The sequence below is a fragment of the Vidua macroura genome, chromosome 3 (assembly GCF_024509145.1).
Source record: "Vidua macroura isolate BioBank_ID:100142 chromosome 3, ASM2450914v1, whole genome shotgun sequence".
NCBI classification, from domain to species: Eukaryota; Metazoa; Chordata; class Aves; order Passeriformes; family Viduidae; genus Vidua; species Vidua macroura.
Genome location: NC_071573.1, coordinates 35,315,432 through 35,342,712, shown reverse-complemented (window position 1 = coordinate 35,342,712; position 27,281 = coordinate 35,315,432). Strand labels below are relative to the sequence as shown.

Below are 27,281 nucleotides of genomic sequence, written 5' to 3'. Positions count from 1 at the left end.
ATCTTCAGTCTTAATTTGACAAAACATTCCTAGCTTAGTAAAATGGGGGGAGTAAATCAGGATAAACCCAGGGGATAGTGCAAGAGAAGTTTGAAACTCTTTCAAATTCCTTTTCAGAGTGCATGTTTTCACATTTACAGGCACTAACCACAAGCCCTTCCCTTTTAGTGTGTTCATTATGTTCAGTGAATGTGTGGCAGCTGGCTGACAATGGGATTAATGATTTGACTTTTATCTGTGCATTACAAAAACTGACAGCCTGGGATTTTGCTCTGAACCACTACATCGGACACAGCAATCACATTCCCATTTGCTTTCTTCCAACAAGGAAATAAAATTAATAAAATTAACGGTGGCAGTCTATTCCTTTTCCCAAAAAGAGTTTAAAGGATATGCTCAACTGCTCATGGCTTTGGTAGCACCTTTGCCCTGATTGAAGCCATGAAATAGCAACTAGTCATGTAATAATTATCAGGACAATAAAAAAAACATTCAGCCTAGAATTACTTTATGATTACTGAGCTTAATGCCCTATCAATTATCTCTCCCTTTGTTAGTTTTTTTAACCCAAAAAAGCATGCACAAAGAAACAACAACATAAAAAGCACCATGTGCACACTCCAAATTTATTTTAATTATGCTGATCATTTTCCTAGCCTTTAGTATAAACCCTTGGCAGTACATCAAATCCTGATTATTTATTTAGAAGTGTTACTGCTTTCTTTTTTCTTAGGGAAATGTAATTTTAAAGAACAAAGGTAAAAACCCATGAAGAAAGAAGTGATTTGAAAGAACCTAGGCTAACTTAAAGAAATGTCATTTTTGAGAAACTTTTTTTACTATCTCATCTTTTTTTCTCACTGGTATCATATTTATTTCTTTATTCCTTTGAACCCTTAAAGTGCAACCCTGCTTTTCCCTGGAGTCTCACCTCAGGTTTCTGCTGTGGGCACAGTGGGGAGTGATTTTGCAACATTTCTTTCAGCAGCACCCAAAGTCAGAGACAAATGATGACACTTCACACTCAGCTTTGCATGTTTTGAGGCTTGACAACTTACTGTTGTTTATGGGAAATGCAAAATACTAAAATCACATGCCTTCAACACGTTTTGGCAAAAAGGAACAATAATCTCAGCAATGGGTTGCTGAGATATCAACTGAGCACATGTAGCCAATGTGGGACTATCCTGTTCACCCTCAGCCTCTGCTTCCCTGCTTACAATCTGGCATTTCAGTTGTTTCTAGAAAAATGTCTCATGAGGGGCAGTTCTCTTTTCTATTGCTGCCTGTGACCTCCCATCTACCATGCTCCAGCTCTTCGGTTCTCTGTGCTTCCTCAGTCCTCACTGTTGCTGCTCATTATCTGCATTCAGCACTTCCTTGAAACCTTCTTCAACTTCAAAGCCTCCAGAAGAGTTTCCAAGCCGACAGCAGCATATGGAAGGGGTGGAAAGCTGGGTGACACCTTCCTGCTGCTGGCCACACATCCTGCTTTGGTCCGGTGTGAAGTGTTAAAAACAACAGGCGAGGCTGAGAGCCTGATTCTGGCTGACATACAAGCAGGAGCAGAGTGTGTCATAGTGTGGAGTCTGATCTGCTTGTCTTGCACATGGTGAAATAGCTCAGGAGGAAAATTCATTCAGATAAATGGGCTGTGTCTAAAAAAAATCTCAGCTGCCAGCACCTTGTGTGGCTGCTGGGGTGAGGAGCCAAGCTCCCAGAAGTGTGGGGCTCTGAGTTTGTACACTGCAAACCCCAGTGTGTGATCCAGGGCACTGATTGCTTCTCCAGGACTTGTCTGGAGAGAGGAGATGTAGCAACTCATGTTCGTGCCCAGCAAAGGGAGGATACAGGCACCTCATGCTAGGAGGAACTGTTGGGAGAGAGGGAAGAAGCAGCCTCTGGTTCCAGAATAGCGAAGACAAAGGTGATTCCAAATAGTTGGATCCAAAAATCCCCCAGTTTGGGGAGGAAAGATGTCTTAAATAGATAGCAACCACATTTCAACTCCATGTATTGCAAATAACTTTCACTTGGAAAAATAGTGGTGGATGAGCCCAGCGAGGATGCACTTCCTGAGAAATGAGCAGGTTAAAGTTACAGAAGTGTGGAAATGCTCTGTGTGGGGAAACCTGGGTCATATCCTCAGCTTAGATCAATCAGCAGTGGCTCATTTTGCATAACATTCTGTTAGGTATTATTTAGCTGATCACATTTTTCAGAAAAGTTACTTTTTTTCAAAATCCATTTCTCCTTACCCCACATAGGGTGATGGGATGCAAATGTTATGCATGGTATTACTGTAGACACTGCTTGTATTGTAGAAGGGAATACATAATGCTTTCAATTTCCAGTATTGAAAAATTGATCTGTACTCAGGCTATTAAAAATATACTGGAAGTTTTTCCTTTAGTGTCCGTGTTATCAAATTTTAGAATGCAAAAGGGGTATTTTAAACTAAATGCAAATAGGGACTCACAAAATAGAAATTTATAAATAATGTATGCAAAACCCCCACATTTGGGAGAACATTTCACATATTCTGTATTTCAGAAAAACAAGCTGTTGGAACTATTAAAATGTGTGCTAGCATTTTACACTCTGCCTGGGGGTCTTTCTGAAGGTTGTATGGTTTGGAGGTTGAATATCCTCTTATCCTTTGCAGGAATCCTTCCAAAATGTCTGAGCCTTACTAATAAGGTGGTGTGGGAAGTGTCATATGGCAAGTGATGCATGTCATGATTTACTTAAGTACATTGGAAGGTGAAGGATCTGGGAGCCCAAAACACTTAGCATCAGGAGTCTCTTGGGAAACCGAGTTTGTTAATCCAAAATCTAAGTGCTCTGAGGGAAAAGGAAGACAACATTAGAACAGTTTTCTAAGTGAAAGTGGGTTTTTTTAGGCAGTAGAGTTCAGTGGTTCCCTATGAGAGCCAAGATTTCATAAGCAGATGCTCAGGCATAAGTACATGGAAATGTGAGTTGTTATTCCCTGATTCATGCTTATGCTTGTTTGCATCCTGCAAAGAAAAAGAACCACTACTTAACCCTTACATTGGAATTGCACCAAAAAGGTTTTTGTGTGAGGAAAGATAATCTGCCATAATCAAAGGTGAAACATGAAAAAGCTAAATTCCAAAAGAAAAAGAAAAAAAGAGAGACATTGTCACTTTGCTGATTCCATTTGGATTTTCAGAGCTTTCCAGCCCTGGCCAATTTCTTCTGTTATTAACAGATATTTCTCACTGGTTCCAGCAGGAACTGAGAATTCTTATGGATTTCAACAAGAGTAATGTTAATACCTTGTGGAGTATTTATGATTGCTCTACCTCATGTATCAGACAGGAACTGTAAACAGGGATTTTCAAGTAAATGGTTCTGTTACACAGTTTTTAGTACAAGGTAAAAACAGAGCAAAAGCAGACAATGCTGTTTTGTGAAGCAAATCTCAAAATATGTATTTCCCAGCATAAAACCTAAACACAGAATCACAGAGACAATAAAATGAGGATTCATCTGCATTATAGTATGTGCCAGTCTAGATGAAGTATTTATATGTCCCCAGTCAGCAAAGAATCTTCACTGTAAATTAACTTACTGCCTCCTTAAAAAGAAAATTAATTTCCTTCAAGAAATCCAGGACGATCTTCTCAGCAAGTCTGCTAGAAAGCAGGAAACTGCATCCATTTTCTTCACAACTAAAAGAGGCACAAAGCTATTCTTCCATTACTGTTACCTCTCTGCTGCAAGAGATTTGTATCTGAATGACTGGAATCAAACCTGTTGCAGCAGATGAAGACAACTTGGTTGGATATCCTTCCCTGAATCCAACTAGACTTCTTTGCTGGCGTGGGTTGGAAATTTTTTTTTTGTGTGTTTCTTTTTTAATACTAAGCATGTTTGGAAAAAATGAGTTTTTCCTTCTTAATTTTTAGATTTATATTATCTCATTATTGGAAAAGGTCCGTTTAATTGAATTTCTCCCTGCATAATACAGTATCACATCAGGAAATTTAACTGACCAACTCATTGCAGTGGTTAGCGTATTAAATATTGATTTGAGACCTAATGGTGGTGTCATTAGTGACTGCAGGGGGTTTGTTTCATCTTGTACTAAACCACACTGCATGTTGTGAAAAAATATAGTCTTAGTCTCCTGAGTCTGAATTTCACATTGCTGGTCAAGGGATAACAAAATCTCATAGAACTAAGTAGTTGTTGTTGTTGTTGTTATTGTTATTATTATTATTTTATTTCATGTATATGATGCTGCCCATCAGAATCTTTTGAGCTGGCATCAGCTGGGTTATTTTTCTGTTTGACTGAGGGCAGGATCCAAACCATGACATTGACTGTGCCGAAGGGATTTCCATTGCGTTCTTACGCTTTTCGTATTCTTTAGAGTGTTACTCCTCTCAGCTGAGGGCAAAAGCTGCTGTTAACTCTGATTATTGTTAGCTTGTATCCATTCCTGAGGCCCAGAATGACTTCCCTTTCTCTGTGTTCTGTCCCAGCTGGACAGCTGGCTGGCAACTCCTCGGTGGAGATGTACCGGCAGGTGCTCCTGTCGGGCTGCCGCTGCGTAGAGCTGGACTGCTGGAAGGGACGGACAGCGGAGGAGGAGCCGGTCATCACACATGGATTCACCATGACAACTGAGATATCCTTCAAGGTACAGCTCTGGGGTAGCTGGTTTACCTGGGGAGGGTTCTTTTCGTGCAAAACCCTCACAGATGCATCACTGCGAAGGTGGGAGGGGCAGAAATGTGAGGGCAAAAAGCTGCTGGAAGAGTAAATTACAGAACAACTGCAGAATCGCTGGAAGAGAAGAGTTGCAGCATTTGGACCTTGCGTGGGGAGAGGCTCCTGGTGGTCGTGGGAGTGTGAGGAGAAGGGATTATGTGATGTGACAGCAGTGCCATCTGGGGACTGGGCTCCGTGCCCAGGTCCATGCTCCTCTGCACGTCCCTGCAGCAAATCTCACAGGGAGAGAAGCAGTCAAGGCCACAGCCAGGGCTTAAAGACCAGGCACAGCCACCACAACTGGCTCTGCACAGAGACAAATGGGAGTGTGAAGGCACTGCGAGAAACAACTGGTTGGGTTACAGCTCCAGGGGACAGAGCTGGAATCCACAGGATTTGGTCAGCAGTAACCAGCACATCAGTTCACTCCTTTTCTCCTCTCTGCCTGGTCACTGGCAGTGGGAGGCAAAAGTCCTGAACTGAGACAGGAAGTAGCAGCTAGATCTCAACATTTGCAAGCCTTTAAATTCCTGTGAGCAGAGAATATGCTGCTCATGGCCAGATGGGCAGGCTCCATGCACAGGACACAGACACTTGGCATTATTAAAAAAAAAAAAATAATAAGTTTGTGTGCAATGCCATCCCTGATACTTGGGACCAGACCCAAGGCACTGGAGGGTGAAAAAGAAAAATTAGTATCTTTGGAGGCTGTGAAGGAATATTTGTGCTATTCAAACCCCAAACATGTCATCTTTATTATTGAATTTCCTCTTCTATTTCCTTTTCTATAAGGTAGAGACCATACCCTTAGCAGTAACCTTCAGTTGTTATCTTCTTGTTCTTCTTAAAGTTGTTTTTGATCCGGGGTGTTAGAGGAGCATAATGGAGGTGTTTGCCTGTAGTATTAGGATGGGTAGTCAGCACAGCTTATAATGATACCTCAGGAAATAATTTTTGAAGTGTGAAGAAATAATTCTTCTTCGTCTGAGACACTAACTCACCATGGAAATACATTTCTAGCCCTAGCTGTGTGCAAGAATATGTGGAAAAATGTTCATTACTGACTTCGGTTGTGTTCCAGAGATTACGTGTGGCTACAGCTTTGAGACATTTCTCCCATACTTGAAACCTGGTTTTGGGTGGGGTTTTTTTGTCTTCTAGTGCCTTTCTTTAGGAAAAAAAGTAAACAGGTCTGCCACAGACAGAATACTAAGTTTCACTTGTACCAGAACAGTTCTTCTTTTCCAGTTTGCTTTCTCTAATTCTTCCCTGATTGAGTTAATCATAGAAACACGTAGAACAACCTTCTTGCACGTTTCTTATTAACTTTCCAGTTATGTTTATGGGAAGTCAATTATGTTTATAGGCATGGGGTTTGATTGCTGGAAGTCTTTTAATTGAGGAAGATGGCTTTCGACTGCTTTGGTCATGCGCAGGAATTTAAAACAAAGTTAATCTGATTTTTAAAAGTATCATTAGCAGGAACGAGGATTATCCCCGGATATTTAGATGTTCAACCCTTGGCATTGTGCTGGCAGGAGAGATATTGGAAGGTATTTTAAATCTACTCAAGAGTACTTCATCGGTCATTTCAGGGCAGGCATTTTTTAATCCACCCAGAAAAATGTGAAAAACATCTCGATTTCTTTTCAACACTCAAAGTGTGCTGCTCAGCTGGGGAGGAGCAAAATGGCAGTGAAATAATGTGTCAGGAATGTGAGAATCAATTCATGTCTTGAATGCTGAATCATGTATCAGCTCACGCTTTTGCTGTGACCATGGCACAGGGATTCTACTCAGTCTGCCGGCTTTCACAGCCTCAGACAGACTTCCTGAAGTGCAGAGGCAGCAGCACTGTGCACTCCCCATCCTTATGTTCCTGGTCTGTTTGGTTCCTTGGTTTTCCCCTTGCTTCATACTCAGAAATTTGTAAGGTTTTTCTCAGCTGTGGGTTGTGAGCTGCTGCCAGGCTGGGATCCTATAGGGAGCAGCCATGGATGTCATGCCATAACCAGGGATCTCTGTGTGTGTAACCATGTTTACACCTTGGAGAGCTGATCCAGGTGAGTCATTCTGCAGCTGGAGCCAAGTGTGGAACCTGCCAGCTTCTTTCTCTCTGACCATGGAGCATTTGCCTTTGCTGAACCAGTGTTTGAGCTTTTCATCCTCACATCTCATCATCAATCCTAATTTTACTCACCAGGTTATTTTCCCCAGTCATGCAGGGTTCCATCCCCTCTTGCAGCAGGAAGGCAGTTGAAAACAAGTGGGCCAGAAGAATGTACCAGAAGCTCAGCTTTTCTTTCAGGAAGTGGATTTCTTACTGTTACGCTTCTCAGTTGAGCCTCTAAAAGTGCAGAAAATGAACAAGAGGAATCCCCAGAGAAAGCTAGTTAAAACATAAATACATCTTTTAGGTTTCAGTCATCCTTATGATTTGGCATGGCAGAGACTTATGGGTTCTTAGAAACTCCAGAGTTTGCCAGCATATGAAAAGTCTTCAGTGTTTTCTATGTTCTTCTGGAAGAGAGATTTGTTCCAAGAGGGAAACATTTCATAATTTGTAACGATGAGTGCATTTATTGTGCACCTCACTAAAATCATCATTATCAAATGAATTTTCTACTGGATTTAGGGTTTCCATTTTCTGTAGAGTTGACAGGAAACTTTATGAAAATTTCCTTTTCTGAGTCCTCTGCTAATTACCACAGAACCAACTGTTTTAATTGAGTAAAGATTTCTTTTTTCCTTTCTTTTGCCTTAAAGGGATTTCTGACATCAAAAAAAAAACAATAGAGGGAACTAAAATGTGAATCAGAGTAACAGGATTTTATGGATACGTGTTTGTGCCGATGATGTTTGGAAGATCTGCCTTTGTCAGAGGATTTTTATTATAGCACATGAAAGCCGTAGCTGCAGGCATGGAACAGCTTCACCACACCAAAACCAAGCTTTACATTTAAGCTATTGATTTTGGCAGACATAAGTAATTTCTTGAGAAATGTGGTGTTTAAGACTCATCAGACATTTTGGAGATTTGATTATAGTTCAGGTTGAAAAATTTCGTTGTGGCAAGAGCTCATCCAGAGCTTTCTGGGATGTTCAGGAAGGAAGGTCTGATCTCAGGGAATGATTTCAGAGCTTGTTGGGTCCTTTCTGTCTTCAAAGGCTAAAACTCTGCTTCTTTAGAGAGTTAAATTTATAACTGTGTTTATTTTGATTCTTTAGGAAGTAATAGAAGCTATTGCTGAATGTGCATTTAAGACATCGCCCTTTCCGATCCTCCTTTCCTTTGAAAATCATGTGGATTCGTAAGTAATTACCACATTTTTCTTGTCTGATGTTTCATTTTTTATAAGGTCTAGGCATGGAATTTTGTGTGCACTTGTGACCCAAACAACAGCTCTTATCCAAAAATGAATTGGGCCTGTTCTTGAAAACTTCCCTGAATCAGAACCTTTTGTATGAGGGAGGAAGTTTGATTGTGAGAGGGATTTTGTTAACTTTTCACTCTCAGTATGTCCTGCTGGAATGCAGCAATACTTCAAAGAAAATGAGGCAGTATTTCACCTGCTTGTGACCCTATTCTGTGCTGTAAACACATTCAGGATTTGGTCTGTCTCTCATGTTGGAAGCAGAAGCCAGAACCTTGGACTTCTAGGACTGCAAAATAGGTGGTGTGGATGGCCAGAAACTGTTAATTTCTGCCAAAATCATAACAGTTTGCGTAAGTTTATTTCATTTTCTTTTTTTTTTTTTTACTTACAAGAAAAGGACAACTTTTCTGTGTAAGAAAAGAAAAAATAAATGAGAACACTTTTAGCTTGTCCCAGTGATCTATTTTATTTTTATAGTTCTGATTTTTTTTAACATTAACCTTGGTTTTGAATGCAGAGACCACGTGGTTCAAAGTGGGGTGACATTGACACATTACATGTGCCTTAACTTGAATTGCCTTTTCCCCTTTTGTGGTTTGGTTTTTTTGGGTTTTTTTTGTGTGTGTGTGGTTTTTTGGGGGTTTTTTGTTTTTTTGTTTTTTTTTTTTTGGTTTTGTTTTGGATTTTTTGTGGGGGTTTTTTTGGGGTTTTTTTGGGGTTTTTTTGGGTTTTTTTTTGTTTTTTCTTTTTTGTTTGTTTGTTTGGTTTGTTTTGGGGCGTTTTTTGTTTGTTTTTTTGTTTTTCGTCTGAAAACATTTCCTACATTTCTGGGGACAGTTTGGACTTAGAAACTTATTTTTGGATTTGCTTTTGTTTTTTGGGTTGTTTTCCCAGTGTAAAATAAAAATATTCTTGGGGGCAGCTATGAATGTTTTAACACAAATCAGAAATGATGTTGGCACTTTTGTTTCTGAAAGAGGAAAAGGGTGAGGGCTAACTGCTTTTCCATTTTTTTAGGAGGAACATTCTTGTCATAAGGGAAGGAACTGCTAGAAGAAGCTATGTAAGAATGGTTTTAAAGAACCGATGTGACAATACTGATCAGAAATTATGTAGGTAGAAAAATTTAAAATCAGAGGGCTGAGCTCCACTACCTGAAAACCTCTGAGTATAATTTTACCTCTTGAGGGCAAATGTGTGTTTGCTCTGCACACATTTTGAGGCCACATGGTTGTGATTCAAACAGCTGCCTCTTAAATCCTGCTTAGTTATTCCTGTATTCCTCTGAAAGACCACACAGATGCTGTGTTTAATTGTCTGTTCTAATGGCCTTCTCATTTCTTTTTGGTGTACATTGTGTCCTTTTGGGCTTGCACTCACCCACTCCTGTAGGTTTGAACTCACAGTGCTTCCAAATGCAGCCTCTGGACTTTAGGAACAATGTCGACCATCATTTTTGAAAGTATTATATTTTGTACTCATTCTTCTGGATTTATTCTAATATACATTTACTCTGTTAATATGAGGCAGAGGAAAAACAACAGCTAAATTATTTTAACCACAAGAGTTACATTTTTCTTCCTTTAAAGTCATCACGACTTAAATCTTCAACTGTTCCAGGGTGATCTGTTCTATTTTAGGAAGGTGAAGAGGTAAAAAGATTTATGAAATAAACTCCTGTCAGATGTAAGTTATATACAAAAGTGCCTTTAAAGTTCTAAAATGAACCAGTGTCAGAATTAAAGGCAGTGTGAGACTGCAGGAATGTGACTGAAAGGGGACAGAGTTCCTGCTGCATTACTTTGTTATTTACAGTTTGCCCCATGGAAGGCATTGGACCTCTCTCTCTAGAAACCTCCAGCCATGGAATAAGGAATTAACCTGATGTGTATTCTCTGATATCCTATTCCATACATTGCTAAGACACAGGTTTTTAGCAAAGCAAGTTTGCAAAACCATGACCAAACATTTTCTCTTTCTGAGGCTTTCCTGCTAGAGATTATTTCTGCTATAGTAAATTATTAGATTCAGTGTGTGTGTTTTTTCTCATTTTGCTTTGCCTGAAAATAATTTCTAGTTATTTTACCAACTTCTACAATTACCCCTTAATTCCTTTACTAGTTGCTGGAGAAATCTGCAATTAGTCATGCCACTCACAGAAAAGTTCACCTAATTTCATGGAATGCTCCTTTTGTCTTTTCATTTACTTGGAATGTTGTTCTTCTTCAAGATCTTAAAGCTGGGGTTTGCCCTAAATGTTCACAAAAAGTGCCAATATTTTTTTAGAATTGCTGTCAAACAAATCCTGTTTCATCAGTTCCTACTTCTAGGGGACCAAATATTTTTTCTGCTTTTCAAGTTGTGAAGAGTCGTTTGTGAAATTCTGGTCCCCTAGAAATTTTGGCATTGGCTTAAACAAAAATATGGGTTTAGCCTGTGTTCATGGCTTTTAAACAGACTGCAGTTATCAGAGGTAAATAAGTTTCACATCATCACCATAGATATGACAGTGTTAATCAGCACCGGACTTAAAATGCAATTTTTCTTTCTTCTGGTTTATGCTTATGGGAATGTTCTTGACAGTTTTTGTCCACCTAGGGGAAAAATCACTTTTTAGCACATTGTGTAAATCATCTAATTTGCTTTCCTTTGATGTGTCTCCTAGAAGGGCTCCTCTCCAATATCTTCATAGCACATGAAGGATTTTTATTTTCTTTACTATAACTCCACTATTAGTGTATTTTTCTTGCCTGTTTGTATGCAATAAAAAGTTAAGAAAAAGAGGCAAGCATGTAACTTTTAGAATGACATAAAATATTATGTATGCCATCATTTACAGTGAATTCAAAACATGCCCACTTGAAAAAAAGACCACTAAAACAAGCTGTGGTTCTGTGAAAAAAGCAGAAGAGTGTCCTGAAAATGTTGAAAAGACCTCAAGGAGACCTTGGCGTTTGAAATGGGGCTTGCAAGCCGATAAGCAATCTGCAAATCTGAAAGCAGACACTCTATAATTAGAAATGCACTGATGACATAGCAAAAAGGTTAAGTGATCCTTGAGCAGTATCCATATAAGATTGCTTCCAAGATTAAATTTAATTACAGTTATTCATACTGCTGGTTTCTGGCTGGAATTGTTGCTTCAAATATTAACAGGATTTTTATCACTTTTTCATCCCACACTTTGAATTATTTTAGACTCTTCTGGGAAGCATGTGTGCCTTTGTCTTACGCAGAGGAAGTATCTCTGCAGAAGTGATAAAAATGTAATGTTGGGAGCAGTAGTTGTACCAAGGAGCCTCTGTGGTTGACCTTCACGATAGGCATGACACAAACACAGTAGAACAAAGTGCAGGCAATACAATAATGGTAATGAAAACATTTCTTAACATTCTTTATATTTCCAGGTATCTCCAGGTATCATGTTCCTACTTTATGTCCTCTCGCCCTGGCACGTTTTGGGGGCACTTAGAACAAGTCTGTGTGCTACCTATCTGTGTCTGTACAGTAAAAATCATAAAGCAGATAAAGTTAGCTCTTTTCAGGCAATCAATTTTCACTGCAATGCATGAATGCTGAGAGAGTTTCCAGTAAGAGGAGATGTGGACCAAGAAATGCCTGGGTTTTGACTTCATAACAAATTTGGTGTTTCTGTTGCTCTGGTTCATAATTTTCAAAGAATGGAAAATAAAGAGAAACCAGTTTTCCAACTTCTTCAAATACTTAAATAGGGATATGTAATCTGCTATTCCTAATGATCTTTCTTTTGCAGCAGTACATACATAGATATGTATGTCAGGGAGATAGGGAACACAAAGATCTACCACACAGTTAAATGCTGGTACTCCTAAATTTTTTCTATCCCCTCTTAGGAGCTTTTAAAAATATTTGTACACGTAGTCCAGTTCACAAAGACAAGTAATTTTGTAATGTCAAGATTTTCCTCGTTTGGCCTTGTTTACTACCTCAAGGGATTTTTGTGGTATTAAAACCTATTAGTTTTTCACATAATTTTCCTACTTTCTGCCTCTGGGATGCAGTGACATTGGAATTTATATGCTGAACCAACATAATGTTGCATTACATTTTTCTCGTTTGCAAAAATGAAAGTTCTCACTGTGCTCTCTTTGAGGAAAACATGTAATTAAACACAGAAGATCAGAAGAATTTGTTCTAGCTGTGGTGGTGACTGGGAATTTATTACATTTAACTCTTGCTTTTTATTTTTTTTAATTCCTATGGAGAGTTCTTTTTGGAGTTGTGCCCATTTAAGAATGATGATGATGTCACATCTAATTACTCCGGTTTCAATAAATGCCCTCTTTTGATTCAAGGAATTGTCCTTTGAACTTCCTGGGTTCTGAGAGTATGGATATGTTCAAAACACATGCTGGTGGAGCAGACTGAAATAAAACTCACTCTAATGACCCCTGGATTTAGGGCACATGCACACTCTGCTGGAGTGGTGCCTTTATTTCCCTTGGTAGCTGAGCAATGGCAATACCCAACACAATGTCCCAGCCTGATCTGTTCTTCCATCACCTTCTCCCCATGCGGTTCTTTGTTCTGCTGCCTTGCTTGTCTTCAGCTTGATTTTCCATCCTCAGCTAAAAGTGCCTTTTAGCTTCTGTGCAGATTTGGCTGCATGCAAAACACAACATTTGTGAAATGCTGTAGGGATTTAAACTGCATTCAGCTCTTGCTTTGGGGAATAATTTAAAGCCTCCTGGCAGTGTTTTTTGTCAGTGACTGAGCTAATGACTGCTTCACCCCCTATCTGCTTCCAGGGACAGCCAGGATGCTGATCCCAGGGAAATCACATTTTCTGATTGAAATGTCATTTGGCCACCCAGCCTTTTTCTCGACTCTGGTTTGGCCACGCTGACCCTGGGAGTTGGTAACCACTGACCAGCTGGGCACAGGCAGGGTTGAACTCCTGGTTTGCAAGAGAAAAAATGAGCATTTTTTTCTTTTTTTTCCTTCATACCCAGCTCTATTTTGTCATGAAAAGTAGCTCCATGGTAACATAACAGCTTATAGCATCCCTATCTCTTCCATGATATGCAGATCCTAATTAGCAGGAGCTGAGGAAGTTATATTAAGCCATATAAACCTGTCCTTCAATCGAGGCTTCCCAGCAGAGTGTCAAAAAAGGAAACTGAAAGATGCCTCAGCTCAGATGCTACACATTTTAAATAGGCACATGTAACAAAAATCCTCAGTTCTCTAAAATTAGAGAGCGACTGTGGTACTGAGCTGCATTTTGAGTTGATTGGAGTAATGTTTCTGAGCCATAAAACCTATCTTCAGTCCTAAAACTTCCATCACTGGCATGCAGGAATTATTTCATCTTTTGGTTGCACTTTGGGAGAATTGGTTATACGTAGAGTTTGCTGAGGTTCAGTTTACTTATAGAGGATGTTGTGAGAATTGCTGTAGTGCAAGAAAAATGCCAGGCATGTGTGTAAAGTAACACGAGGGGGAAAATACTTATATTTTGAATAAAAGTATTGCCTGAGAGAGGCAAATTCATGTTATGGTTGTATCACTGTTATTCCATTGACTTATGCCTTTACTTTGTGTATGTTCCCTTTGGTGAACTCCATCAGAAGAATTTAAATAATTGCATGATATATGTAGGTCTCACTGAAAAATTCACAGATATTGGATCAGGAAATTACATCTAGTTTAGGGCTATTAGGTACTCCATTACTGCTGCTTTCACTTTGGAGCATTAGTAGGACTCATTTCTTTCTTTTCTTCCCTTCAGCCCTAAACAGCAGGCAAAAATGGCAGAGTACTGCAGATTAATATTTGGAGATGCACTGCTTATGGAGCCATTGGAAAAGTACCCGGTAATGTGCCTTGGAGTTTATCACATCACAAATGTCCGTGGGAATTTTTACTGAAGTGTCTCAGTCCTGCCTCATTCTTCATATAAAGCCTTTCAGTCTAAAGGAGGGAGTTAAGCAACATGAGCTGTTGATGACTTAAGCATAATTTCTGATGCAGAGATTTGCCCTGAGAAACTGAAATGCAATTGGTCCTCATAGCTGCCACTTTAAAACGTAGACTCTCATATCTGAGCTAGTACTTATTTTGCTTATTACTGCAGACATTTCATAAAGCATTTTTCTTCTTAAGTGCCCTCAGTGGCCCTGTTTCATTTAATGTTGACATTGCCTCTTGTGCAAAATCCATTTCATTTTAACAGGGCTGGCAGAGGTTACAGAACTGTCCTCTACCACATGGTCCCTAAGAAACTGCCATAAGCTTGTTTCTTCTGCTATTCTAACAAATTTCTCCTCTTTCTCCCTGGAAGCTGGAAGCTGGGGTTCCTCTCCCAAGCCCTATGGATTTAATGTACAAAATCCTGGTGAAGAATAAGAAGAAGTCTCATAAGTCAGCAGACGGGAGTGCAAAGAAGAAGCTGTCAGAGCAAGCTTCCAACACTTGCAGTGACACGTCCAGTATGTTTGAGCCTTCCTCCCCTGGAGCAGGTAGGACTTGGGTCAACTGATAGTCTTCTCCCTCAAACACAAATGCAGCTCCAATCCCATCCATTTGCAGTGCTCCAGCAAGGTAAAGGTGCACCATTGTGGGTTGCTCAGCAGGAAACAAGAATGAAGTGTCATTGATCTTGGAGTCTGTTCTGTGAGGAGTTCTCATGGAATGACCCAGGGCTCACTCATGTGTGCTAACATTTCTCTGCACTGCTTATTAAGGACAGGCAGCTGCCAACTCCTCCACCCTTGGCTGCCTTTCCTGTGTGCCCAAGCCCAATATCAAATATAAATGTTTTCTTTTCCTTGTTGCCTCTGGGCTGTGCCTGCCATTATTTGGTGCCCTTTCAGACAGAACCCATTCCCCAGGGGAGCTGCAGTGTCTGCAGTGCCTCAGGGTTTAGGATAAAGGGATGAGATCCCTGTTCCTCAGGCAGGGAAGGCTCAACCTGCTGTTGTCCTGCATTAGTTGGGAACATGTCATGGACCTCTGTTTAAAGTGCTATAAGATGTTCTTCGCTTCCAGAGATAGAAACAGGCAGAAATAATAAAGTCTCTATATCCTGATTCCCAGCCCAGTGTCTATTCCTTGCACTGGAATTTCTTCTCCTATCAAGACTGAAATTTGGTGTTCTTATAAGCAGAGACATTTATGCCCCAGCAGTAGAAAACTTACAGAGTACATTGAAAGCTCTGCTGAAATATAAGTTCATTACCATTTGCCATTTAAAAACTTTTCCCCATTATTTGTAGTTTTTTCTAAACTCCGATTAACTGAGCTGAAAATTTTCATGCTGGCAGTTTGCCCAAGCTGAATTAATGAGAAAGAAATCCTGCTTCATTTGTGGATAACATTGTTTATCCTATTAGCATCAAAGAAAGAGTTTTCAACTGTTGTTTTTAAGAAATTATGAAAAGGGCATGCTTTGGAGTACGCTTTGGATTTCAAAGGAAGATTCATCCGGGTGTCAGGGATGACTTAACACTATTTTCTTGATTTGCTTTAGACAAATCCCAAGCAGGAGAAAAATAAGTATGTGTTCCAGCTGCCTCCTCTCCAGCATTTGAAACCAGCACAGGGTGAGGACAGTGGCAAAGAACACGGCCTTGGCTTTCTGAGGGCCTGGGCTGCACAGAGGGCAACAGCTCTGTCTTTCAGGAGCCTCTCTAGGAGCTGTCCTAGGAAAAGACCCGGGCTGTGAGTAAAGATGATGATGATGATGATGATGATGATGCCAGGCAGAAGGGTCAATCCCGTAACAGGGTGTGTAATTTTACAAATTAACTGTGACTATTATGCCTATATTACCTCTGAAACCACTTCTGATTAGGAACATGAACACTTACAAATTAGAAAATGCAGGAACTGAGACTGCAGAATTGGTGTGGTCGCTTGGTTCATCCATGACTGCCAAAACACATCGCTTGTAGTCCTTGTGTCAGCCTCTGCTTCTCCTTTAGGACTTGTGCCTCTTTCTGAGAATGCAATTAGTCAATATTTTTCCTCTCTCTGTCATTCAGTACTTGGTCCTAGATAGAGCATCCTCAGTGAGTTTCTGTGGGGGTATCCAGGCTGCCTGTGAGCTCCTGACAAACAGCAGTGAATTTATCTGAACGAGACCTGTGGGAAGTGCAATATCATTAAACCAATTTTATCTGAGGACAGACGAATCTGACAGAACTTAAGAACACTTTAGGGATGACTGATAAGGAACACCCAGAATGTAATTTTTCTAGAGTACTTTGTATTTTTAAGTATTCAGAGCTCCAGAGACTACAGCTATAGCTTACAGCTATGAGAATGCAGCATTTCTGTAAATCAGGTGCCAGTTTTTCTGTCTGTGGACACTTAAAAAAAAATTATTCACCATTTTATAAGAACATTGTGGTAGTGAAGAGTTTCCACATGGCAAGAGCCCAAGAGCCAGCATGACACCCTTCTTATCATATCTCCATATTGGCAGTGTGTCATCCTGGAGCTTTGCAGGCCTTGTGCTCCTCTGCACCCAATACCAATTTCTTTCTGGAGTAATGCAATTAATCAGAAGTCTGATTCTTAATATTTCTCAACATTTAGTGTTTCAGTACTCCAACCTTAATATAATCTTGACATTTAGCAACTTGGACATATTATTCAAACTACTCTATTGGGTTGTATAGCTCCTGTCAGAATTGCTGCTGATCTCCAGGAGAAAGTTGTGCTGATTTAGCCTTCTGGAGATTCTAAATGAGTTTTTTTACAGCAGTGCAAAACAAAGTGGAAATTCATACTGGAGTTGATATCAAGATTCGCTGTGTCTTACACTGCTTGAGGTCAGATTTAAACTCAAGTAAACCCATGTTTTTGATGTGTTACAAGACCATATAAAAGTGTAGTGCTGGTGAAATAGTAGCAATAATTAAAGAAAGAATTCTGAGCTTTGTAGGATGCCTTGCAGGATGCCCATGAAACTGATGTAGGAAGTGACTTCAATACATGTCAGTGGAAAAAACTTCTTCTAAAAGTAGAGCAAAACTGACAAAGCAGAAGAAGAATTTTTGAGATAACCCTTGTGAGATAGATTGCAATTTTGGTAAACAAGCATCTTAGAGCTGGCTGGTCTTGTACAATGAACAGAAGTAAGCAAGCAAGATTTCCAAAGAAGTTCTGTCACAGTGCAGAAGGAACAGTGGCAGCTCTGCAGGGACCTGCATTTCACCAAAAGCAGGCCCATACTGAAAGGAGCTAAAGCTTCCTAATGGAGCAGTATTTAAATACTGTTAAGTAAGCAAAGTGTTAGTTTCTCTTCTCTTGATAGGATGATGGTTTTGTCAGAGCAGTGGGTGCTGCAAGGAAGGAGTCATGGAATACAGAGACAGAGGGCAGAATTGGCTCCATGGTTTCATGATGCCTTAATGGAAAACTGGATAAAAGGTTTTAGGCTCAGTGTAGGTAACTGCATGGTCTCTGCTGAAGCCGGGTGAGACCATGGCCCATTGTTACAAAGCAAAATGCTTTATCAAACTGAATAAAGTTTATTTTTCCCTGTTTAAAAATCAGCAAGTGCTGATGTACAGTGGAAAAAGCCCAAAAGGTGATTGCCTCTTGGGATGCTGGTGGCTGCCTAAATGTGCAGAGTTAACAAGCTGCACCAGCAAGAACCACATTCATAATTCATCCTGGCCATTGTTTGAAAGGGTCTGAGAAAGCAGATTACCAGATTCCTCTGAATTTCAAGCACTGTCTAGCCTTTGGTTTTATTAGGCTGTCAGTATCTGTCAGGATGATGAGAATGGATAATGTTTAGCACACTGTTTCCTCGACCCAGGGATTTGGCTTGTCATTCCTAGCTCTCCTGATCATGCTCCAGTCAGTATTACTGTGTTGAACCCCTCTACCCATCAGCTGGAGTTCAGCCTCCTTTGCCCACTCGTTGTTTTTCCCAAGGAGTGCTTTTATATCTCCTCCACACTGCCCCACTCAGCAGCGACAGCTCCCTGAAAACATCCTTCAAGCTGCCCTCGGAGTTTCCTGTGCCCTTCTGCCTGTGAGTGGTTGGCAGTACCTGTGTTTTAACTTGTGATAGGGAGCAGCATCCTCTAATTTCTTTATATTCTTCTGTCTGCCTCTGTCTATGGGCAGGCTTTTGTTTGGCTTCCGTGGAGAACGACTATTTTCACTGTATTTGTGTGCCACAGAGCACAGAAGAGGTCCTGTGCTGACCTGGGTTTGCAGTCCCGTCTAAATGCAGACGGTAATGATGGTATTACAGCTAATTGTCCCTTAGACAGCCTCAGGGTGGCTTTGTGTCCCTGCCATGAATCAGGGAGAGAGAGGGCTGGCTGTGAGCACAGGGCCATGCTGCTGGGGGAAAGGCAGTGCACATGCACCACACCTCCTGAAACACTCATTTTGATTCCATGCTGGCAGTGCTGTGTGTTACTTGTCCTGGTTTTGCTGTCTGATGCAGAACTTGAAAATGAGATTTGATCTCCTTGGGAGTATTTGTGTTAAATGTTTTTAAATAAATGAACCATATGCTGTGTACTTTCCTCTCTGGACACTTCCAGCAAGAACAGGCTATCATGTACCTCTTGCCTCAGAGGTGCAAGCTGGCCAAAACCTGCCCACCTCCCATTTCCTGTGTTCTGTGCAGAGGGTTATTTTGCCAGTCTGGTTAAATCAATTGAGAACTCCCAAAGATTGTCAGTGCAAATCCTGTGAGAGCTTGGCTGGCTCTCTGCATTGTGCTGAGGCTCCCTGAGCCATCCCCTGAGCCTGTTGAGCAATCATGTTATTTTCTTCAATGAAACACTCAGGAAGAAATATGTTGATGAATAAAAGCCTGACATTTCAACATCTGCATCTGGAAGGAAGTGCAGGCTGGGTAGTCATCGCTGGGTTGTGAAAAGCACACTCGTGTGTGCTCCCAGTGCTGATAAGGGGCCCACTGGACCAGACTGGGGGCCTGCTGGAGCAAAGAGGAGCTTCTTTATTGACTCGGTGCACTTAGGATTAGGCCCCAAACTGACAGGAGGAAGTGAGACTGAATTACCATTCTCTGGAGGATTTGGGAATGCTGCACAGTAGTTAGATTTTTGTGCTGCCACTGCTGAAGAAAGCTGGAAGGTTTGTGTAACAAAGTCTTCAGGGAGAGCTGTCACTCTTACAGATGTGGATAGGTGACTGCAGGATAAGTAAATCTTCCTTTCTGGAGTATTAAGATGCACAGGGTACACTTTATGACAGCCAGGCCCACAGGAGGAGTTTCTAAAGGCAAAGATAAACTTGATATTCCTTAATGATTTAATTTCTGATGCAAGCAATCAAAACATTCTGAAGGTGAGAAGAGGCCTAATGTTAATTAACATTAAAGAATTTACGTCTTGCCCGTGGAAATTTGATGAGTGCCCTGCAATGGGGAGCGAGGCAATAAATGTGTTTTATTTGGTGCCATTTGCTCCAGTTCTCAGGGAAAGGATGAGCCTTGGGCATCTCCTGCCATTGTTTGGTTCGCGCTGCCCTCAGCTGGCACGGCTCAGCTCTGCTCCAGAGCCCTGCCAGGGACCCAAAGTGCCGTGCCAAGGGAATTGCTGGGAGCTCCTGCACTTGGCTTCTGTGCCAGACCCTGCCAGCTGTGCTGCCTCAGAGCAGGGGCTGTGGCATGCCCAGAACAGATGGGTTCTGCTGAGCAGCCCTAGGTAGCACAGCACAGCAGAAGCTCATCGATTTTCTTGGTGATTTCTTCACCCCATGCAGGCTGCTGCTTCCCACAGGGGGTAAGGCACTCCCTGGAGGTCCTGCATGGACCTTGCAACAGCAGGAGGTTGAACTCACATCTCCAAACCCTGGGGCTGTGTCCCAAACTCGGGAATATCTCAGAGCAGTCTGTGAAACTACCCAAACACTGAGCACACTGCACCCTTCTCTCAGTGCCGATTGCCAAAGAATAAGCATCAAGCAGCTGCAAAGGAAGAGTTCCTGTTTGGCTGGGCAATAAGAACCGAAATCAATGCTGAAGATGGATGAGTCCCTCGGGAGCAGTGCTGGGTTTCATTGGTGCTGGGACAAAAAGCACATGCACAGCGCAGGCTGCTTTGAGCAGTGCTACTTGCACATCCTTCTTGGATTTGTCACTGGCAATTGTCACTGTTGCCTCAGCCAGTCATTATCTTCTGCTTGAAACTTTTCAGGAGAAGCAGAGATGGAGAGCGACGATGATGATGACTATGATGACGACTGTAAGAAGTCGTCGATGGATGAAGTAAGGACGGAGATGTGTTTTTGGGAATGGGGTTGGCGCGTGTTACCAGGAGTGAAGCTGCCATCCAGTGGAGAAAGGGAGGCAGAGCACCGGGGAGCACAGCACCAGCTTTCCCAACTAACTTGGTTGTTGGTTGGTTCGGAAGCACGTCTTCGCTTTGTTTATGCTTTTATTTTCTCAAGATTAAGAGCAAATAGCACCACAGCAGATCTGTTTGAGGCAGCTGCCTGTGGTGTGTTTAGCATTGTTGGATGAAAAACCTGACATCAAAAACTGAGAGCTTTATTATCTATCCAGGAGTACTAATGCATGTGCTCAGCACTGTGCACGGGTGGAGGTAATGCAGTCCCTTCCCTGGGAGCCACGTAAAAAGAATGAATAGAGCATCCGTTTAATGTAAACACACACATCTTCCAGCCTATTTTGTTCTTTCCTTTGTGACATTCCCTACATGAAGCATTGCCTTCTCTTGCCAAGGGCAGTGAAAGACACCACAATTGATAGAAAACTGGGCTTTGGCATTTGTGGCCTCTGATGCACAGACCAGACTGCGGCATTTTCCCTTCTCTTCCCTAGGGTACTGCTGGAAGTGAGGCTATGGCCACAGAAGAGATGTCTAACCTGGTAAACTACATTCAGCCTGTGAAGTTTGAGTCATTTGAAGTATCAAAAAGTAAGTAAGAAACATCTTAAAATTACCTGGCAAGTGTTTGGCAGAGTTCTGCAGAAATGCTGCTTGGCTTCCTCTCAAACAGATACAGGAACACAGACAGAAAATGTTCCTTTGGTATCCAGCCAAATAAATCCATTTGTGTTTTGAAACCTCTTTTAGTCTAAATATCTAACTTCATCAGCAGTAAACATGCTGACATTTCAAAAACAGTTTTGAAAATTATGTGCTTACATTGTCTTTGTTGTCCATGACTGAAGCAGTTTGAGAAAGGTGGTCATAAATATTCCTACTTTTATTTTCCCTCTGGTACTTCTGTAGAAGATTCAGGGCAAGCAGAGTCTGCCCTTGCCCACATGCAAATTCACTTTCCTGCCTCTGTGTGGTATAAAGAAAGGGCCATAATTTCACCCCCTGCTGGCTTTTACAGAAGATGCTTTGCTAGGAATGCACTCAGTGACATCCTCAGTAAACACTGCAGCATCTCTGCCTTCCTTGATGCACACCCTCCCCCCCCCCCCCCCCCCCCACTATTTGCCTCCCCTTTTCCACTTTGTTTTGACAGGTTTTAATATGCTTTTGGAGCTTTTTAGTTAAAGAAGTGTACAGCAATTTAATTTATTCCAGATTTGTGGTGTCCTTGGCAGAGGACAGGTAATTGTTGCCTAAGTCCATGTCTCTGTACAAGATTTGGCATTTGCTTGTGATGAATAATAAACATGTAAGAAGTTCCCAACTGTTCATTTGTATGTGGGTATTTATACAGATACCACACACGAGCAGTCACAGAATCATGCAGGGAGCTGTGCTTGTTCCCTGCAGTAGTGTCCCTTTGGGTGTTTATAATCTCCTCCAGCTCTAATGAGAGTTACAAGAACACAGTGGGAAGGAGATGTGCCTTCTGGAAAGGAAGCCATGTGAATCCTAGCACTACAAGTTGATGCAGCTGTTATAGAATTGTCTCATGTAGGTTTGGGGGTTTTTTTCTGTTCACATGCCTTTGCCTTTTTGAGTTTTGCTTTTTGTAAAGACTTGCTGTTGTCCAGATTTTTCTCCTAAGTCCTGATGTGACCTTTGATCAATAATAGAGTTTCAGTCAACTCATATTGTTTTTAAAGAATTAAATTTTTGGTGTTTGTGTAAAAAAAAATCATTATGTGATAAATATGGCCCTAGGTGGTAAATGTTGCTGGCTGGCTAAAGAACAGCTTGGGTGTTCTGGTCTTAGTCGTGGCCTGGACTCACTGCTGGATGTTCATTAAATGAGCTGAATAAAGAAGGAATTAAATGAGGATTGCTTTTCAGTTGGCTATCTATCCAGCTGTTTCCCAAAAATTTTACTTTTGTTCACTTGACCTCACGTTCTTAAGTATAGAGATCCATATTTGTCTTTTATACAGTTTTATAGTTTCAATGTTACAGCACTTTGGTAATTTATTATGTTTTATTCAGAGTTTTTTTGGATTTGTGATCCAGACCCCTGTGGTGACAAAAGTGCCTCACCTCTTCTGTCATTCACACATTTTAAAAGTGCATTTTCTGGTCTTGCATCCAAGCTGGTAACAGAAATATTGAATAGCAGTGGATCTGTACCAGTCCCCTGAATGGCCTCACTAAAAAGGTTCCCTTTTCTCTGGCAGCAAGTAGCTGTAAGTGTATTTTTCCACGTTTTCCAGACAGTTTTCAATGAGTTATTTGTTCGCTTTGCAGTAATTTGCTCCTGATAAGATAGCACAGTGTAATGTATCACGAGAGAGAAATGTCTCTCCTGCACAGTCTTTTCTTCAAAGGGCAGGTCCCTTAATCCTCTCCAGATACTACAAGGAAATAATTGTTCTTATTTTAATTATGAGTCTGATTAAGCTCTGGACAGTTGGTAACCAAATCCTTTAACAGCTACCAGCTCTGGTTTCCTACAAATGCTCTACTTAAAGACAAGGCTGGGAAATAAGAGTTTATTACTACAATACTACAAATTCTAGCACCTTGTCAACCAAAACCACTACACACCTACATTCTAAATAGGATAAAACCAGTACATGTGTGTTGCTAGTGCTATGCCATCAGTAGGGGGTAGCTGGAATAAGAATAATCTTAGTGTCTTTATGAGAAGCTGAGATAGAGGTAAGCCAGCTGGAGAAAGAAAGGATATTGTGTGGTAGAAAGGAAGAAGGAGTGGTAGGAGAGCAGCCTTTAGGGAATAATAGGAATTTTTCACCATTAGGAGATAACAGCTGTGAATAACAGCAGTAGCATGATGGTTGCTGATTAGAAATAGGGACCACCATAAAGAGTGAGACCCAGCTCTCCTAGAGACAGAGGATTACTTTTGGAAACCCATGTTCATCCTCTGACTCTTCAGCATAGGCTGAGAATGGTTTGTAGTTCCCAGTCTGGCAGCACATTTTCCTTTCACAGTGGCCCTAACAATTTCTTTGGATCCACTGCTTCCTTTTTGGCTCCCTATGAGGACAGTGCCCACCTGTTTCTGTCCTGCTCCTCTGTTTTATCCCTCCCCTGCGGCTTGGCAGTTTGACTTTGGGGAGCTGGCCAGCCCTGCCTCCTGGCTGTCCCTGGATTGCTGCAGCACAGTTACAGGCATTTCTAAACCTGGATGAGACCAGGCCTTTTCCCTGCCTTACTGTTTGCTTTCAATAAAGTGGTGAGGCTGGAGAGGTCTTGTTCCAACACAGGCACTGATCCTCTCATTTTTAAACATATCAGAGCTGAGTGAGTTAATGGATTTGACCTCCAGAGCTGTGGCCCTTCCAGGAAACCACAGGGCTGGTTGGGATGAAGTGGGAAGCTGTTAGTTCACAGAAACCCTTTCCTCTGAACAGAAGTGAAGGTACTGAAGCTAGCAGGGTCTTGACTTAGGCTCTCTGCTGCATCCTGGTGCCTGGGGGTATTAAAAGGCTGTGCCCACATCAGGCAAAGGTGAGTGACAAGCAATGCACAAATTAATGTTTACTCCTACTGGCTCAGACATGGAAGAGGAGCTGCTCACCACTGGTGGATCAGAAAGTTTGACCAAATTAAAGAGATCATAAAAGCCTGAAATCAGTTGGGGATTAGGTGAATCCCTGCTGGGCCACAGGAGTGCACCTTCAGGGATGGCTGGATAGTGGTGTTTGGTGGCTTTGACAGCTGTGACCTTGCTCCTGATGTACCAAGAGCCACTGCAGGCACAGCACTGCTCACTTTAATCTGACATGGACATCAGTTATTACAGCTCCAAGTGGCTCTCAGCCCTCACATCAGCCTGCAGAGACAAGCCAGAGGTCCAGCAGTGCCCACAGCAAGCTGCTGCAGCCCCTCTGTGTCACAGATGTGATCTCTGGGCTTACCCTCTCGAGTACACCCACACAGTGCTTTGCCCCCACTGTTGCCTGCAGCTGGTCCAGCATCAGCCTCGGGCAGCACCAGTGCCCTTCATTTGGGCACTGCTGGTGGAGCTCTGAGTGTGCAGAGCAAAGTCACTGTTGTCAGCAAACCCATGTGTAAATTCCTTGGGATCAGGGTGAGAGGAGCTGATGAGCTGTAGGTGGGGTAAGAGGTCTGGAACTAAACCATGCCAGTTTGTGCTCTGACCTGTTTTATCACTGGTTTTATCTCCCCTCTAAACCTGCAGAACGCAACAAAAGCTTTGAAATGTCTTCCTTTGTGGAAACCAAAGGGCTTGAGCAACTTACAAAGTCTCCTGTGGAATTTGTGGAGTATCCTTGACTTTCAGAAAGTGGCTTCCTAAGTCTTTCTATATCTGAGATCTGCTACAGAGCTTTATTGGAATTCAGAGACAGGAGCTGGGGAAATAGGGAACCCAAATGAAATTTGTAGATTAGATTTTATTCCTTCTAAAGATTTTAGTCTCTCTAAATGAATTAATTGGCCTGAGTTCTGATGAGCTAATTTAAAAACTGGCATGAGTCCTCGTGCTGTGGGCTAGGACTCGAGAGAATAGGCATAAATGACATATTGAAGACCTAATTCTGATTGTTAAATTTATCATCCTTTATGGAGTGGTAAGAGTTATGGTGAGCAAATTGTCAAAATGTGGCTGACTTCTTTGCAAAGTCACATGAGAACGCTCACTTTGCCATTGTACCTCTACTGATTTGTTGCCACACAATTTCTCAAATGTTTTTGATTTTTATAACTTCTAAAGAAAAGCTAAGGAACATTCTGGTTACACCTTTTGATGTTTCTCAGTATCTCTCCTCATGGTTGCAGTTAAGAATGAATGAAGTAAAACAGATAAACAGATAAAACAGTGCCTCAAAGGAGATTAATGGAAAGCTCCTTCCAAAGATTGCCTGCAGCACATTCTCATCTCAGAGATTTGTAAACTCATCCATAAGATGTGTACACTTGTCATTTCTGTCCATGTAGAGGCCAAGTCTAATCTCATTCCAGAAAACCACTTTTTAACTGAACACCTCTCCCTGCTCCAGAGGAATATTGACTGTTTACAACCAACTGGCCTCTGTAAATGTAATCCTAGGGAAATCCCAAAGTAGGAACCATAAAAATCTGCCTGTGTTCTTTCCTTGCTTGCTCTGAGTACTCTATGCAAAAACAAACAGCACCTTTAATTGCCTCCTATTTATCATATCTCCTACAAAACTGTGGACATCTGGAAGCATGATAGTTGCAGAAATCCAACGAGGAACCCGTGGCCATTCTGTAAAGAATTACCTGTGTTTAACCCTGCAGCTGCACTTCTCACTTGCCAGGTGATTCTTGTCACATGTTCTGCACCTTAACTACTCTCTGATCAGATACAACAAAATGCAGCTGAGCCGGATTTACCCAAAGGGAACACGAGTAGACTCTTCCAACTACATGCCACAAGTCTTTTGGAATGCTGGCTGCCAGATGGTTGCCCTCAACTTCCAAACCGTAGGTAAGTCCTGCTGTTCTCTGGCTTTGAAAAGCTGTACATGTCCACTTCTCTCACAGACTTACTGATTCATAGGTAGGAAAGGTTGTATTTATCCAAAATTATCTAGGGATTAAAGTATACTATAGAGCTGTTAATTAAAGTGTTTAACCCAGGCTTGTACTGTTTCTCTTACAGTCAGTATGAAATTACAGTAATTAAAAAAAAATATTGCTTTTTAAGATTATTATCAGTCTACAAGGTAACTCTTACCAATATTTTTCACATCCAGATTTGTCTATGCAAATAAACATGGGAATGTACGAGTACAATGGCAAAAGTGGCTACAGGTTAAAGCCAGAATTCATGAGAAGGCCAGACAAGCACTTTGATCCATTTACTGAGGGAATAGTGGATGGAATAGTGGCCAACACTCTGTCTGTCAAGGTACGTATGTAGCTGGTGGAAGTGCTCTCATGGCAATGCCAGGGCATGGATATATTTATATTTCTGTGGTGCAGGGGGCTGAAAAATGACTATACTAAGCCAAGAAAATAAAATTAATTTAATTTCATGGAGCAACATTTAATTTTAAAATTCTCCCTCGCATTTTGTATTGCAGGAGAAATCAGTATGTTTTTATTGTATGTATTCTTTGCCATAGAAGTAATTAGAGAATCACAGAACTGGGAAGTGTATGGATTTAGGAGCAGTTTGGCTGTGTTTTTAGAAACAAAGGGCTGGATTTAAAACATGCTGTTGTGAAGTGGGAGGTTGGACTGGAATAGCTAGAACACTACATGCTTAGTATAAATAAATTTTTCTGGTTTTCTGAAAGTTCTCCAGCAGAACTGTGGAACCATAAATGCCAGCTGCAATTAGTTGCCAGCTTGTTTTTCCTTGTTCCTTTTTAAGGACCTCTGATGAAGTTCAGGGACTGCTAGGAATCTGCAGATTGAGAATTACCTGCATAAGTGTTCAAGGGGATAGATTGCATTGGCTGTGACAGGGGGACAAATTCACTTGGTGTCTCTCCAACTATAAAACCATAAACTTTCTGCAGTCCTGCTACTCCTCTAATGGACTCATCCTTTAGAACAGCCTCTGTATTACAGAGTCTATCTGCAAAATATCCTCCTGTTTCCACTGAGGGAAAACAAGTGTTTTCTTGCAGGCAGGAGTGCAGCAGAGCCTGCTGGGATGGGATAAAGGAATAATCTGGTGATATGCAGAGTAATAGAAGAGGATGTGTGGGGTGACCTGTGGTGGTGACCTGCAATCATGGAAGCTTTCAGGCCCCTCCTGTGGGTTTAGAGGCACTTTCTTCTGCAATTAGAGCAAATGGAGGTAGAAGTCACTCAGCAG

At 41.5% G+C, this 27,281-nt stretch overlaps 1 protein-coding gene across 5 annotated transcripts in view; it reads left to right on the top strand.

Moving 5' to 3' along the window:
* The window catches only part of PLCB1 (phospholipase C beta 1), a 354,560-nt gene that overhangs the window by 251,630 nt on the left and 75,649 nt on the right, over positions 1–27,281 (top strand). For all 5 annotated transcript variants that reach the window (XM_053972199.1, XM_053972200.1, XM_053972198.1 and 2 more), the window contains 9 exons: positions 4,515–4,672; positions 7,972–8,054; positions 13,891–13,975; positions 14,443–14,620; positions 20,297–20,367; positions 20,944–21,040; positions 24,669–24,753; positions 25,816–25,940; positions 26,209–26,363. In XM_053972199.1, the coding sequence (XP_053828174.1) occupies positions 4,515–4,672; positions 7,972–8,054; positions 13,891–13,975; positions 14,443–14,620; positions 20,297–20,367; positions 20,944–21,040; positions 24,669–24,753; positions 25,816–25,940; positions 26,209–26,363 (1,037 nt within the window). The remainder of the gene's footprint in view (positions 1–4,514; positions 4,673–7,971; positions 8,055–13,890; positions 13,976–14,442; positions 14,621–20,296; positions 20,368–20,943; positions 21,041–24,668; positions 24,754–25,815; positions 25,941–26,208; positions 26,364–27,281) is intronic.